Here is a 15,142-nt window from a genome sequence, read left to right on the forward strand (position 1 = left end):
CTTCTCTCAGCAGCAGGCAAGTCTGAACGTGCCTTATTCCTCTCAGCTTGCAACTGTCTTGCGGGGGGAGGGGAATACAGCAGTTAAAAGGGGATTATTCAGGTTTATCTACATACACACAGTTTCCCCAATGTGGCAACGCCACATACGCCCCCCCAGAATCCTCGTTAACTGTAAAAGTCAGTCTCTGCGGAGGTTTGACCAAGCGGCCGTAGCGGCTGTAGTAGCCATCTGGCGTGTGAGGAGGGCTGTCTGGGAGGTCGGCCGGTTGGTTCGTCGGCTGGTCTACCGGTGGGCTGGCTGGACGGGCTGCCGGCGACAGTGGGGCGGCGGCCGGGAAGTAAGGTTCTGACGTGTCTTGGTCCTCTTGTGGGGCCGCCGCCAACGCGGGAGGTCTGCCCCGCCGTGGGGGTAGAGCCGGCCGAAACGGGAAGCTGGAGGTCCAGGTGCGCCGGTTTGAGGCGGTCTACTGAAATAAGGTCCGGCTTCCCGCCAACGTCGATAAGAAAAGCTTTGTCCCCCGTCTCCAATACTGGGAAGGGGCCGGTGTATGGTGCCTGCAGCGGGCCTCTGTGCGCGTCCCGGTGCACGAAGACGAACTCCGCATGCCGTAAGTCTCGAGGCACGTAGGACGGCTGCGGGCCGTGTTGCGAAGTGGGCACTGGACGGAATTGCTGGGCCGCGTCCTGGTGCAGGGAAAGCTGTCTGGCGGCCGACCACGGCTCCGTTGGCAGGGGGAGGAAGTCGCCTGGTACTCTGAGCGGTTGGCCGTAGACCATCTCGGGCGCGGAGGTCCTCTTTGGGCGCGGTACGCAATCCCAGGAGAACCCAGGGTAGTTTGTCGATCCAGCTGGTGTCGGCCAGGCTGGCGCGGAGGGAGGCTTTCAAAGAACGATGAAAGCGCTCGCAGAGCCCGTTGGCCTGCGGGTGGTAGGCTGTTGTCCTGTGCAACTTGGTGCCGAGGCCGGCGATGATGGCATTCCACAAGTGGGAGGTGAACTGGGGGCCTCTGTCCGAGGATATGTCGGTCGGCACGCCGAACCGGGCCACCCATGTCGAGACGAATGCTCGCGCGACGTCGGTCGTGGTGGTGGAGGCGAGGGGAACCACCTCGGGCCATCTGGTGGTGCGGTCGACGATCGTGAGCAGGTGTGTAAAACCATGCGACGGCGGCAAGGGGCCTACCAGATCAACGTGGACGTGGTCGAAACGCCTCTCGGGCACCGGGAAACACTCCAATGGCGCCTTGGTGTGCTGCTGGACCTTAGCGCGCTGACACGGCACGCATGTGTTGGTCCAGTCTCTCTCATCCTTGTGGAGTCCAGGCCAGACGAACTTGGCAGACATAAGTTTCTGAGACGCACGCATCCCTGGATGTGAGAAGCCGTGGATGATGTCGAAAACTCGCTTGCGCCAGGCGGATGGAACGACCGGCCTAGGCGAGGGGACTGAGACGTCGCACAGGAGGGTTGTGCCGGCTGCGTGGAAGTGGATGTCGGCCTGGGTGAGGCTGGTAGTTGACGTCCTGAGGGCCTGGATCTCCGCGTCGGCAGCCTGGTCTCTCGCCATACTGGCGTAGTTGACGCCCGGGTGCACTGCGTGGTGCGAGGGTCTTGAGAGGCAGTCGACCACCAAATTGTCCTTGCCGGCGACGTGGCGGATGTCCGTCGTGAACTCCGAGATGAAGTTGAGTTGGCGCTGTTGGCGAGCGGACCAGGGTTCGGTTACTTTGGCCATGGCGAAAGAGAGCGGCTTGTGGTCCACGAATGCGGTGAACGGCCGGCCTTCCAGAAGGAAACGGAAGTGCCGGATTGCCAGGAACAGGGCCAGGAGCTCTCTGTCGAACGTGCTGTAGGCCTGCTCGTTCTTGCGCAGCTGTCGGCTGAAAAATGCCAGTGGCTGCCACGTGCCTTCGACCCACTGTTGCTGGACGGCGCCGACGGCGTAATCCGAGGCGTCCGTGGTGAGGGCGGTCTTGGCGCCCGGGATGGGGTGGGCCAGTAGTGTGGCGTTGGCCAAGACACTTTTGGTCTGGTGAAAGGCTGTCGCCATCTCGCTGGACCAGGTGAGTTGCTTTTTGCCCCTGGTGGCTTCGTAGAGGGGGCGCATGAGTGCGGCGGCCTTGGGCACAAACCGGTGATAGAAATTGACCATCCCCAAAAGTTCCTGCAGCGCCTTGACCGAGGTGGGCTGGGGAAAGTCCGCCACCGCCTGCACCTTGGAAGGTAGGGGAATGGCTTCCCTTGGCGAGATTCTGTGGCCGAGAAAGTCAATTTGGGCTGCTCCGAACTGGCATTTGGCCGGGTTGACGATTAGCCCGTGTTGGCTGAGGCGCTGGAAAAGGGAGCGCAAATGCGCGATGTGCTCGGCCTTGCTGGTGCTGGCCACGAGGATATCGTCCAGATAGACGAACAGGAAGCTCTAGTCCCGTAGGACGGAGTCCATGAGCCATTGGAAGGCCTGTGCGGCGTTCTTAAGCCCGAAGGGCATGCGCAGGAACTCGAACAGTCCGAAGGGGGTGATGACCGCCGTCTTCTGGACATCTGCGTGGTGGACGGGGACCTGATTGTAGCCGCGAATCAGGTCGACCTTGGAAAAGACGGACTTTCCTGCTAGGTGTGCCGAAAAGTCTTGGATGTGCGGAATGGGGTATCTATCGGGCGTGGTGGCATCGTTGAGCTGTCTGTAGTCGCCGCAGGGGCGCCAGCCACTGCCCGGCTTGGGCACAATGTGGAGGGGGGACAACCAAGGGCTGTTCGAGCGGCGAATGATGCCCAGTTTTTCCATCGTGGCGAATTCTTCCTTGGCCACCACCATCTTGGCTAGGTCCAGGCGTCTGGCTCGAGCGAACACTGGTGGTCCCGTAGTGGCGATGTGATGCTCGACCCCATGCTTGGCTGCCGCGGCTGAGAAGGTTGGTTGTGTGAACCTCGGGAAATCTGCGAGTAGGCGGGCGTAGTCGTCATGCGCCAGGGCGGAGCAGGACCCGACGAGGGCCGGGCTGTTGCTCTGCTGGCAGGCCAGTGAAGCGAAAGTTGCTGCGTCGATCAGGCGCCTGTCGCGGACGTCGACCAGGAGTCCGTGGGCGCAAAGGATGTGCCACCGAGGCCGTCACGAAATCCCACGTAAATCGCTGGCCGTTGAAACAAACCTCGGCCCGTCACTTTCCGAAAGTAGCGATGGCTGCGCCATTTGCCGCCACGAGGGGTGGGCCGCTGCGGCCTGCCTGGATGTCGAGCTGGGAGGCAGGAATTATGCTGCATTGGGCTCCGGTGCCGCAAAGGAATCTGCGCCCTGAAAGAGTCGGTTATGTACAGCAGTTTACTTGCGGTGCCGATGGCCATCGTGGTGGCGGGGGTGCGGTCGAGCGGGCCTAGGTGGCGGTGCGGGGCTGGTGCGTTGGGCCGGGTGGCCATCTTGGTTTGATCGAAAGAGCAGGGTGCTCTGCAGCGTTGGGCCTTGTGGCCGAAACGCGCGTGGTAGTAGCATAGTTCTGCGGCCTGGCCTGGCGTGGCGGTGCGCGCTCGGTGGTGTTGGGGAGCCTCGCGGCTACACAGCCGAGTTGGGCAACGGCGAAAACTGTCCGCGGCGGCTGCCAGTTGTACGCAGTCCGTGATCGGGGACCCCGCGAGGGCAGTCTGTACCTGCTGAGGAAGCAGGCTGAGGAAAAGGGCCCGAAACAAGAAGCACTGCGGTTCAGAGCCCAGGAGCGCAAGCATCCGGCTCATCAACTGGGTCGGGGTAGAATCGCCGAGGCCTGGTAGTGAGAGAAGCCTGCGGGCCCTCTCCTCCTTGGGCAGGCCGTAAGCCTGCAGCAAGCGGCCCTTAATGGTTGAGTACTTGCTGGTCTGTGGTGGGTTCCTCAGCAGGTCGAGAACTTCGGCGGCGGTAGAGCTTGCTAGTGCTGAGACTACGTGGAGGTACCTTTCTTCATCGTCTTGAACCCTGCGAAGGGTGAATTGGGCCTCCGAGTGCGCGAACCAAGCTGGTGCTTGGTGTTCCCAGAAGGTGGGGAGCTTCAAGGACGCGGCGCCGGCCGACATCAGGCTGCTGCTGGTTGTCATCGGGTCATTGCTGGCCTCTAGGGCTGTGTGAGTCGGGGGCTTCGGCCGCCGACATTCGGGGTCACCAATGTGGGGGACTACGGTCTCCCGCGTAAAGAAATAGGCAACACAGCGAGCTACAAGAAATAGGTCTTTACTCCAACTCTCTCAATACAGTACTGAATTCGTGAAGCCCGCGAACCTGTGATGACTCACAGATTGGTCACCTGCTGGAACCTGATTGGTTTTCCTTCTCTCAGCAGCAGGCAAGTCTGAACGTGCCTTATTCCTCTCAGCTTGCAACTGTCTTGCGGGGGGAGGGGAATACAGCAGTTAAAAGGGGATTATACAGGTTTATCTACATACACACTGATGCGCTATCAACAACACCAAAGACTACGAGATGGACTTATATGAAGTAGGCTTTTATTGACTAAGAACTGGAGCATGCCTCTGCTAGTGAATCCATCCTAAGAGCTCCCGGGGGGAAGGGTGGTGAGTCACCTTTATACCCGGGCTTAGGGGTGGAGCCAGGGGTGGAGACATGCCCGGACTTGTACAGAGTTAACAGTGGTTTACCACACACACACACTGTTTCCCCAATGTGGCATGGATTGAAAATTGGTTAACAGACAGGAAACGGAGCAGGAATAAATGGCTCTTTTTCGGGGTGGCAGGCGGTCACTAGTGGGGTACCGCAGGGATCAGTGCTTGGGCCCCAGCTATTCCCAATATATATCAATGATTTGGATGAGGGAACCAAATGTAATATTTCCAAGTTTGCTGACGACACAAAACTAGGTGGGATTGTGAGTTGTGAGAAGGATGCAAAGAGGCTTCAAGGCAATTTAGACAAGTTGAGTGAGTGGGCAAATATATGGCAGATGCAGTAGAATGTGGATAAATGCGGAGTTAACCACTTCAGTAGGAAAAACAGAAAGGTAGAGTATTATTTAAATGGTGATAGATTGGGAAATGCTGATGTACAAAGGGTCCTGGGTGTCCTTGTACACCAGTCACTGAAAGTAAACATGTAGGTGCAGCAAGCAGTTAGGAAGGCAAATGGTATGTTGGCCTTCATTGCAAGAGGATTTGAGTACAGGAGCAAGGATGTCTTACTTAGTTATACAGGGCCTTGGTGAGACCACACCTGGAGTACTGTGTGCAGTTTTGGTCTCCTTAACTAAGAAAGGATGTACTTGCCATAGAGGGAGTGCAGCAAAGGTTCACCAGACTGATTCCTGGGATGGCAGGACTGTCGTATGAGGAGAGATTGGGCCGACTAGGCCTGTATTCACTAGAATTTATAAGAATGAGGGGATCTCATTGAAACATATAAAATTCTGACCGGGCTAGACAGACTGGATGCAGGGAGGATGTTTCCCCTGGCTTTGGTGGGGGGGGGGGCGGTCTAGAACGAGGGGTCACAGTCTCAGGATACGGGGTAGGACATTTAGGACTGAGATGAGGAGAAATTTCTTCACTGAGGGTGGTGAACCAGTGGAATTCTCGACCACAGAAGGCTATGGAGGCCAAGTCACTGAATATATTTAAGAAGGAGATATAGATTTCTAGACACAAAAGGCATCAAGGGATATGGGGAGAGAACGGGAATATGGTATTTAGATAGAGGATCAGCCATGATCATATTGAATGGCAGAACAGGCTCGAAGGGCCGAATGGCCTACTCCTGCTCCTATTTTTCTATGTTTCTATGACTTGTTATGGCAGTGATGCATCAAATAAGGAGTGCACAGCATATGTATGTTTTAATTCAACTTCACAGTATTATTTTCAAAGTCAAAAGGATTTTTTTTGACGGGAAGGAGTACGACTAAAGGAATGGGTAACAATGAACGTTGTTGGTATTAAACCCTCCCCTTCTCTCTTCCTCCCACCCCCCACAAAAAAACTTCCCATCCTACTTTCTAACTGAAAAGCATATCTGAACCTGGTATATTACATAATTATATGCTCCCACAAAATTATAATGGTTCCTAAAATAATTATTACAAGTCTGGCTGCCATTTATTTCAATTACTGAGTTATGGTAATGCTACACTTGTCTTTATACACTCAAATTGGTTATTTTCTCATTTCCCAGTTAAAATTAGTGGCATGCCATTCAGTGATTGTAACCTTGCTGCCAAAAGTATAGTTTTTTTGTCATTGGACTAAGGTTTTGTTTTGATTTACTTAAGATTTTTCGTAGCGTGCTTAAAGAATACAGTATCTTGTGTTTAAAATTAATGGTGAATCTGATAACCAATGCCAAACCCCTGATACCATTACTTTTGTACTTACTGCCCTGATTTATCAAGCAGCTGATCTTATTTACACGTATTAGAGCTATGGACTGGAGAACAGTGGACTACAGATCAGATTTAAAAATGGGATTAACTTGGACGTATTTGCTAAATGCCATTTGTTTTTGTAGCTATAGTATGTCCTTTTTATAAAGGACACAGCATGTAGCGAAACAAAGCCTTATTCAGTTCTCTTGGCAAGAGAAATCTGACTAAGTACAGTTAAGAGTTTTAGCTTTATCTGTTTCTGTACTAATTGTCTTGGGAATGACATGAAATAGACCTTGCTTTTTTGATCCACCCAATCTATCTTTGACCTCTGGTTATGCTGCAAATTCTGAAATGTATTCTACTTCATTTGAGGCATATTATTCTATAATTTAGACTATTATCCTCCAGGTTATCTGCCTTGCATGATAGGCATGTAAAACATAATAAAAGCCTACAATTTTGGCCCTGTAAGTCAATTCTTTGGACAAGCTAGGTGGATGTATCCAAACTAGTTAATCTCTCTGCCTATCCCCCATCCAAAGGTAAATTGAACGAAACTTCAAAATATCTATCTGAGCTTGTATCTTTGCTTGCTTTGCTTGATATGACATTTTGAATGTTTCCAGCATCCCTTATATACTTCAGAACTATTTAGCTTGGTTGGCAGCTGATAGAGGAAGAACACTGATCTTTGACTTTTATTTTGTTCAAAAAATCTTTTTTTCTTACGAACTTGGCCATGACTGAAATCAATTCTGGCCGGTGATTGATTGCTCTTCTTGAATCATTTTTACCAAAGTCATATAATTAACAATATTCATGTGATGCAGTGATTTACTGCAATACTGTTCTTCATCTATTAGTTGCCAACCAGTCAAAATTCACTTGACCAATATAGTGTGAATTTAATGGAGTGCCTGTGCCAGCTTTGTGATTCAAACCTGTGACCATATAAGTTGATGGGCAAATTATCTGCCACTAGATAGTGCAATACATTTTTTCATTCTGCATAGTTTTTTTTAAAAAGGAAGACTTGTTTAAAAAGCTTACTGCATGTAAAACTGTTGAATTTGATGCTATTACACATGGATGATATGTAACTAAATATCAACCTTTGCCTATTCTTGTCATAAGATATTTTATGTAATTTGCTTGCACAGACCATCCATAGCCTATTTATATTCTATCTAAAGGATGATTTTTAAAATTAGAGCTAAAACCTAATTGTGTACTGTATATGTTCAGAAAGCATTTTTTGGATTGATATTTCAATTTAGGCAGAAAAAGAAAATCCTGGTCTCACACAGGACATCATAACAAAAATTCTGGAAAAGAAGAGTGTGGAAGTTAATTTCACTGAATCATTACTGCGCATGGCCAGCGATGATGTTGAAGGTATGACCAAGTATTCTATAGACTGAACACACAAGGAACCAGAAATACCTTGAACTAAAAAATGCTATTTTGAATTTTTTTTTCACTTAAAGAAACACATGCCTACATTTTCCAAACAGTGCCTCTTGAATCTGTCAAACTTCAATAGTTTCTTTTTTGGAGGTTGGAACTTTAAATTTGGTTATTCCATTGATGCACCAGAAGATTTAAGCCTACTCATCCTTAGTGTCTCATAAAAGGACTGTACAGCTACATGCAGTACAATCCAGAGAAATGTAAAGTAATGCAGCCTGCCTTTTGACGAGCTGCATCTGATTCTTGTGCTATTCAATGTCATTACAGGAGCATGTGTAGCGCAGGGCAGATTGTAATGGTCTAACATTCTTTTAAGAGCTGGTATTTGCTGTAAGCATTCTAACTTGAGATTTGATGTATGGAGGAGACACGTGTACAAAAAAAAAATTCTTGCGTATAATCTATTTTAAGACTAATTCAACAATGACCATTATAAGTGTTGTGCAACTTGCAAGGACTGAAGTTTAGAACCAAGTTCTCCATCTGTGGCAAAATGTTTCCATTTGTTAGTTCATCTGTGATATGGATTCAAATCTGTTCTAATCTCAAAAGATGAAAGTGTCTATGGGAATGGCCCATAATAGAAAAGTCACTAATTCTGTACACTTTGGCATTACATTACCAATCTAACTGAGGCCATTGGATGGCTAATATAGGAAATGAAATAATTTCACACTGGTCCAAAAGCTCATCCAAAACTCAGCTCGTATCCTAACTCACGCTAAGTCCCACTCACCCACCACGCATGTGCTCACTGACCTACATTGGCTCCAGTCCAGCAACGCCTCGATTTTAAAATTCTCATTCTCATGCTCAAATTCCTCCATGGCCTCGCTTCTCCCCATTTTTGTAACCTCCTCTAGCCCTACAACCCTCCGCAATCTCCGCGCTCCTCCAATTCTGGCCTCTTGTGCATCCCCCCACTTCCCTCACCCCACCATTGCAGCCGTGCCTTCAGCCATCTCGGCCCTAAGCTCTGGAATTCCCTCCCTACACCCCTCCACCTCTCCCTTTTTAAGACGTTCCTTAAAACCTACCTCTTTGACCAAGCTTTTGGTCACCTGTCCTAATGTCCCCTTTGGATCAGTGTCAATTTTTGTCTGATTACGCTCCTGTGAAGCGCCCTGGGATGTTTTTCTATGTTAAAGGTGCTATAGAAGTTGTATTGTTAGCCTGGGAAAGAGTAGATGAAACTTTACTTTTCATTCAATTGTGTTATACGTGAACTTGGCGTGCTTGATGCTGACGAGTGTGCCTGAATGGAAAGTGCCCTATTACCTGCCCTACTATCGCTTCACCTTGTTGAGCACACAAATTCAGCTACTTTTGGTTTAATTATAAAATACCACAGCATGTCAAATAGCCAAAAATAGTTGCAGCAAAAAGTCCTTAATTTTTAGTTGTGCTGTAGGTTAAATTTAATCAGTTAACCTTTAACTCACGATGTTAAGGATGCAGTGCAGATACATTATGAAAATAACTATCAATTTAATCAAAACTGATCTTGCAGCTCCATCACAATTGCCATAACATGACTGAGTATATTTCTACATCTAGAAGTATAATAGTATAAAGCATGCAATGTCAACTTGGCAAATTAAATGTTAATTGCCACAAAATTATAAAACTTTTATAGTACTGGATTTGACTTCTGATATGAGTAATGTACAGTCGGACTGTACCAGGTATAAAACTAGAGTATGCTATAACTGTAGTGGAGATCCACCTTTTACTGGGTCACGTGATTAGCTGGCACTGACAGCTCCTTTGTCTTGTAAATGTAGTGAAAGGTTCAATTAGTTGGTGTCTTGAGTCATGATGCAAAATGGTGGTGTGATGCAAATACTTTTGATGCACTATGCTGCCTCAATGTTTGTTCCAGGCCTCTGAAATAGCTGGAGATGCCTCTCCATCCACTACTTTCACTTTTATGTAGATTCATTGCAGAAGGCCAATTTAATAAACTGAGACCTGGCACTCAATGGGCCTACAGGAGAATGGGGACAGCAGATGTTATATAAACTCTGAAAAGTAATGCACGGAGGCTAATTTGGCATTGCACCCAACACCTGACACACACAAAAGCTTATAGAAACTCTTAAATCTGAAAGATTTTTTAAATGTATAAAGTAGTTAAGAATTCTGGTCTCTGCTTGTAGTAGCACAAAATCTACTCTCTGATTAAGGCACTGGTTCAAATATCTGCATTGTAGAAGGTCCATATACTCAACAACCCAATGCAGCTGTAAGCTGGATTTCTTCTTTTTGGAAGAGTTTGGTCACCTCTCTGAGCCTGAATATGTTGTCTCCTCTGAGGTTTTGAGATGTAGATTCTCATTTATTTGCAGCTCCAGATTAGAACTTTGAACGTAGCTTCAGATAGGCCGTCAAAATGTTTTGGGGTAGTCTCTTTAATTACCTGTAGATGCGAGTGAAATATCTATTTTGCTACCTTTGGTGCAATGACGAAGAGAGTCAACAGGCTGTGTGGTCATTTCCAGCTCCAATTTTTTTCTTTGTAGATCTTGAAAGTTTCTTCATACAGAAAAAGAAATTATTTTCCTCATTGTCTATTTTTATCTGAAGCTAGCTTCCAGAATTCATAGAAGTTTTTGGGTTCTAGGAGAAAGGCATAACTAACCCCATTGTACCATTTGAGTGGTTGACCTTGATTGTCGATTACCACCTTTTCTTCCTGTAGCTTTACAATCCCATTGACCCCTAATGAGGATCACTTTGACATCAAAATCTCAATTGGAATGCCTTTGAGCAGTCCCTGTCTTTAACCCTTAAAATTTCAGGTATAAGTTCAAAAGCTACTTTAATATTGCTCTGGTGTTGTTGACTTTTTCACTTTCAGCAGGAACAGTAACTTTTTGTCATTCATATTGGCTGGCAGGTAGCTGGAAAAATGTGTTTTCTTACTGGGTATTCCCAGTTGCCGACCTTACTGAATATGGCAAGTTTATTTTGATATTGCTGTCAATGGTCACATGAGATCCAGGTATTGGCCAACAGCACTAGCATGACACTAAGCAAAACATAAGAGCAGCTTCAGGGTGCCGGGATGACCGCAAACTGGCAGCGTTTGCTGTCATTCTGCCTTTTAAACTGACCACAACTTCGGGATTTAGTACACACGCTGCCTAATGCGGAAATCCTGAAGTTGTGGTCTGTCATTCACTGCTCCCCCACAGGCTGTGCTGTCCACCCCACCCCAGAGCCGTCAATCAGTATAATCACTCAAATCAGGGAAACTAATGAAAACTTTGGCTCTTCTGCAGTAATTATGCTGTAAAATTCCCCACTAAATGTTGGTCCCAAAAAGATTAGGTGTAACTGGGGTTTTAACAGCATATTGACTGCTAAACAAAGGTTATGGGCCTGAAAAACAACTTTAATTTTGTAGTGTCAAATTTATCCATTTTAATAAGTGAAATTTTTAGAAACTTTAAGTTTGTTCATCTTTATTTCAGGTTTGCCTTTTTCCATGTGAGAGCCCCAATCTTTGTTTTGCTCTCTCTAACCTTTTTTAAAAAGTTAGAATTTTAAGGCTTACTTCCTTGTTTGCTGTCTGAGAATTCAGCATGTACTGGTTGGGCCAAATGGCCTGTTTCTGTGCCGTATATCCTATGTAATTTTGATTAGCTCCTTAGACAGCTTGTTGACGTCACAGCAGCTTGCACTAGGGGATCCCCATTATATTCCATATTAATTTGAATTGTCGGAAAACCCAAACTTCTCGACACAGATCGAGATCTTTATGCGAAGCTTACTTCGGGGCCAGCGGCGAACATCTTTGCTTCGCAGCTGACTGCAAATTCCAGGTAGTTATATAATTAACATCCTAATTTGAGTGTTTCTCTCGCATTATGCTGAAGATGTCTCATTGAGAGACCACTGAAAAGACAAGAGTATATTAGAGGATATCTAAATGAAATGATTCTGTTTATTTTATTTTTTTTAAGTGATTGTACTTAAGTTTTTCCTTCTCATTAGCATATCATTTTGTATTCATAGAGTACATGATTGACAGGCAAGAACCAGAATTCCGGGAGCTAAATGAAAAGGCACGAGCACTGAAACAAATTCTCAGCAAAATTCCTGATGAGATCAATGATAGGGTCCGATTCCTTCAGACAATCAAGTAGGTATTGTGAATCTCTCAGATCTGTCCAACTAAGTATCAAAAGTTTTCTTGGGTGTATTGTATTTTCATTTCCCACTCTACTTCATCGACTTCATCTAACCCTATCAGCATTCCTTCTATTCATTTATCCCTCATGTACTTGTCTAGATTCCCCTTAAATGCGTCTCTACTATTCACCTCAACTACTCCATGTGGTAGCAAGATCCACATTCTAACCACTTTGGGTAAAGAAGTTTCTCCTGAATTCCTTATTTGATTTATTAGTGACTATCTTATATTTATGACCTAGTTCTGGGCCCACCCAGAAGTGGAGAACATCTTTGTGTAGCTATCAAACCCCTTCATAATTTTAAAGACCTTTATTAGGTCACCCGTCAGCCTTTTTTCGAGAGAAAAGAGCCCCAGCCTGTTGGTCTTTCTTGATAGTTATAACCTCTCCGTTCTGGTGTCAACCTTGTAAATCTTTATTTGCACCTTCTCCAGTGCCTCTATCCTTTTTGTAATATGGAGACTAGAATTGTGCACAGTACTCCATGTGGTCTAACCATGGTTCTATACAAGTTTAACCCAACTTCTCTGTTTTTCAGTTCTATTCCTCTAGAAATGAAGCCCAGTGCTGTTTGCATTTTTAGTGACCTTGTTAACCTGAGTTGCAACTTTTTATGAATCTGTACCTCAAGACCCATTTGCACCTCTACTTCATTCAGACTCTTACTATCCAAGCAGTATGTGGCCTCCTTATTCCTCCTACCAAAATGCACCACCTCACACTTGCCTGTATTGCAAGTCATTTGTCATTTTATATGGCCATTCTGTCGTCTTGTATTTTGTTGCAGTCTTCCTATGTATTAACTATATACCCCCCCACCCCAAATTTGGTGTCCTCTGCAAATTTTGAAATTGTCCTATCCAGAATCCAAATTGTTTATGTAAATGGTGAACAACAGTGGTCCCAGCACTGATCCCTGTGGAACACAACTTCCCACCTTCCACCAGTCTGAGTAAATAACTTTAGCCCCCAGTCTCTAATACTAGGAAAAGTAGTAGAGTCCAAGACAGTGGGGTGTTCAAAATGCTGTTGAATGCTTAGGTTGGGTGAGCTGGAATAGTAGAGGGGAAAGCTTAATAGACCCAAAGGCTTTTTCTAATCCTTAACTGTTTACATTCTAACTCCAACTCAACCGAAATTAATTTTTTAAGCAGGCTGCTATAGGTGGTGGCAAAGTAAATGTGCATTAATTTCTATTGGCATGCTTTACACTAAGTGAATTTTAAATCCATAAATGGATCAAGTACTGTTTGATCCAAAGTTATGTGGAGCTTGTGAGACAGTAACTGGTGTCCAATTTCAAAATGTGATCAAAGCAAATGCAGTGAAGCTAGCTGCTAGGCAGTACAGAAGTTTACCTGGATTGACCCCTCTGATTTGATTTGATTTGATTTTCTTCCCTGTCTACATACCTGGCAGGAGTAGGACTGTTGTACCTTTATACATTGAGTGCTTAGCCTTCACATGAAAACGAAAGTTGCAGTCGGCATAAGACGCAGCTGTTAAAAGGGCATGTAAACCTATAAACAGTATTTTAATTGCAGAGAAATTGAAATATGGCATCCATTAGATTTGTTAATTTCTCTTGAATCTGCTTTTATTTAGAGATATTGCCAGTGCAATAAAAGAGCTTCTTGACACTGTGAACAACGTTTTCAAAAAATATCAGTACCAGAACCGCAGAGTAAGTACTCCAGAAATAATCTTGAACCTACAGCATAAGTGTTGCCAGTTACCAGTTGATATGTTGGGGGTTTATAATGAGGTTTTGTGCAAGGAGTTCATACATTTGCACAGTACTCTTCTGGTGAAAAGATGAATGACAACTGGAAAATGCTTTAAGTTTCATATTTCAAACTCTTCCTGAGACATCAGACTATAAAGCTACATTACCCCTATTTCACTAACCACCATGTTTATTTCAAGTCCTTGTTAATGCAGACTCTGACCCCTGTGCTGATGAAAATTATATTGAAAGTATCATCATATAATGTTAATAAAACTTGAAATACTTGGATAAACTGACTACTGACTCACAACAAACCATGTGCTTTCATTTTTTATATAATTACAGAACTGAAATCCATGAATTTTTTAACTTAATGTTGCACGTGTAACATCAGTGTTTAAAAATAGAATCTTTCCATTTTGGTTACAACCATTTTCCTGTAGTACCCATCATATTAGTTGTGTTGAACTTGAACTGTGGTGTATGTATTTTATTTGGATTACTTTTCCTTGCATTCTTTACTTCTACCCAAAATGGTTAATTGAGCAGTAAGATTTTTAGGCCTAGAAATTCAGTTGTTAGCGCCAGCCGCTAGCGCCTTAGGAGGAGGAGAAGTGGGGCGCTAAGCAGCTAGCGCCTGGGCGCGGCGCGATCTGCGCCTCTCGCGAACTTCACTCAAGATTTAGCGGCGGCGCAAAACAACAGCGCCTGCTCAGCTGCGTGCGCAGATCCTGACGTCATTTCATGGTGCAACGCCCTTGGTGCGCCCCGAACCGGAACTTCAGTGGCGCTGCCCTTCTGTGCGCCTGGCGCCCCCAGCGACTGGTAGAGGGGAACGGTTCCCAGTCGCTGCGGGGGGTGCTAATTAAAGGGGACTCCTCCTGTATTATAAGTGGCAGCCATTTTGTTCCACTCCTGTGTGAGAGACGGATATTTGGAGAGAGACAAAGGGAGAGAGCTTTCTGGTTTGACTCAGCGCTCGCACAGGTACTTCTGGCTTCAGGCCAGAGCTTTGCACTTGGATTTAACTTTCAGTGCCATAGCCTTGAGTCGCCACATATAATGGGGGCTGCCATGGGTGGAAACGTTGGCTTACTGCATTGCATTCAAAGGGCTCAGATGCCGTGAGAGAGTGCCAGTCATGGCCAGACGGAGAAGGGCCAACAGGCGTCGGCACAGGAGGCCTTACCCACCCAGGCTATACCGCCAGCAGTTCTCATAGCTGAACATGTCTGAGGAGCAGTGTGTTCGGAGGCTGCGATTCAGAAGGGAGGTGGTCACTGAGATCTGCCACGTGCTTCGCAGAGATCTGCAGCCACAGCTGAGGAGCAGGACGTCTCTGTCGGTGGCAGTGAAGGTGATGGTGGCTCTCAACTTCTATGCCACCGGCTCCTTCCAGTCCGC

The 15,142-nt window shown here is 46.4% G+C and overlaps 1 protein-coding gene across 5 annotated transcripts in view; it reads left to right on the forward strand.

Moving 5' to 3' along the window:
• Positions 1-15,142, forward strand: part of pdcd10a (programmed cell death 10a) — a 42,848-nt gene that overhangs the window by 15,692 nt on the left and 12,014 nt on the right. For all 5 annotated transcript variants that reach the window (XM_085990378.1, XM_085990379.1, XM_085990377.1 and 2 more), the window contains 3 exons: positions 7,618-7,735; positions 11,831-11,957; positions 13,615-13,693. In XM_085990378.1, the coding sequence (XP_085846504.1) occupies positions 7,618-7,735; positions 11,831-11,957; positions 13,615-13,693 (324 nt within the window). The remainder of the gene's footprint in view (positions 1-7,617; positions 7,736-11,830; positions 11,958-13,614; positions 13,694-15,142) is intronic.

Source organism: Somniosus microcephalus, chromosome 6, assembly GCF_052327205.1.
Source record: "Somniosus microcephalus isolate GS21.2 chromosome 6, FLI_Smic_1.0, whole genome shotgun sequence".
NCBI lineage: Eukaryota > Metazoa > Chordata > Chondrichthyes > Squaliformes > Somniosidae > Somniosus > Somniosus microcephalus.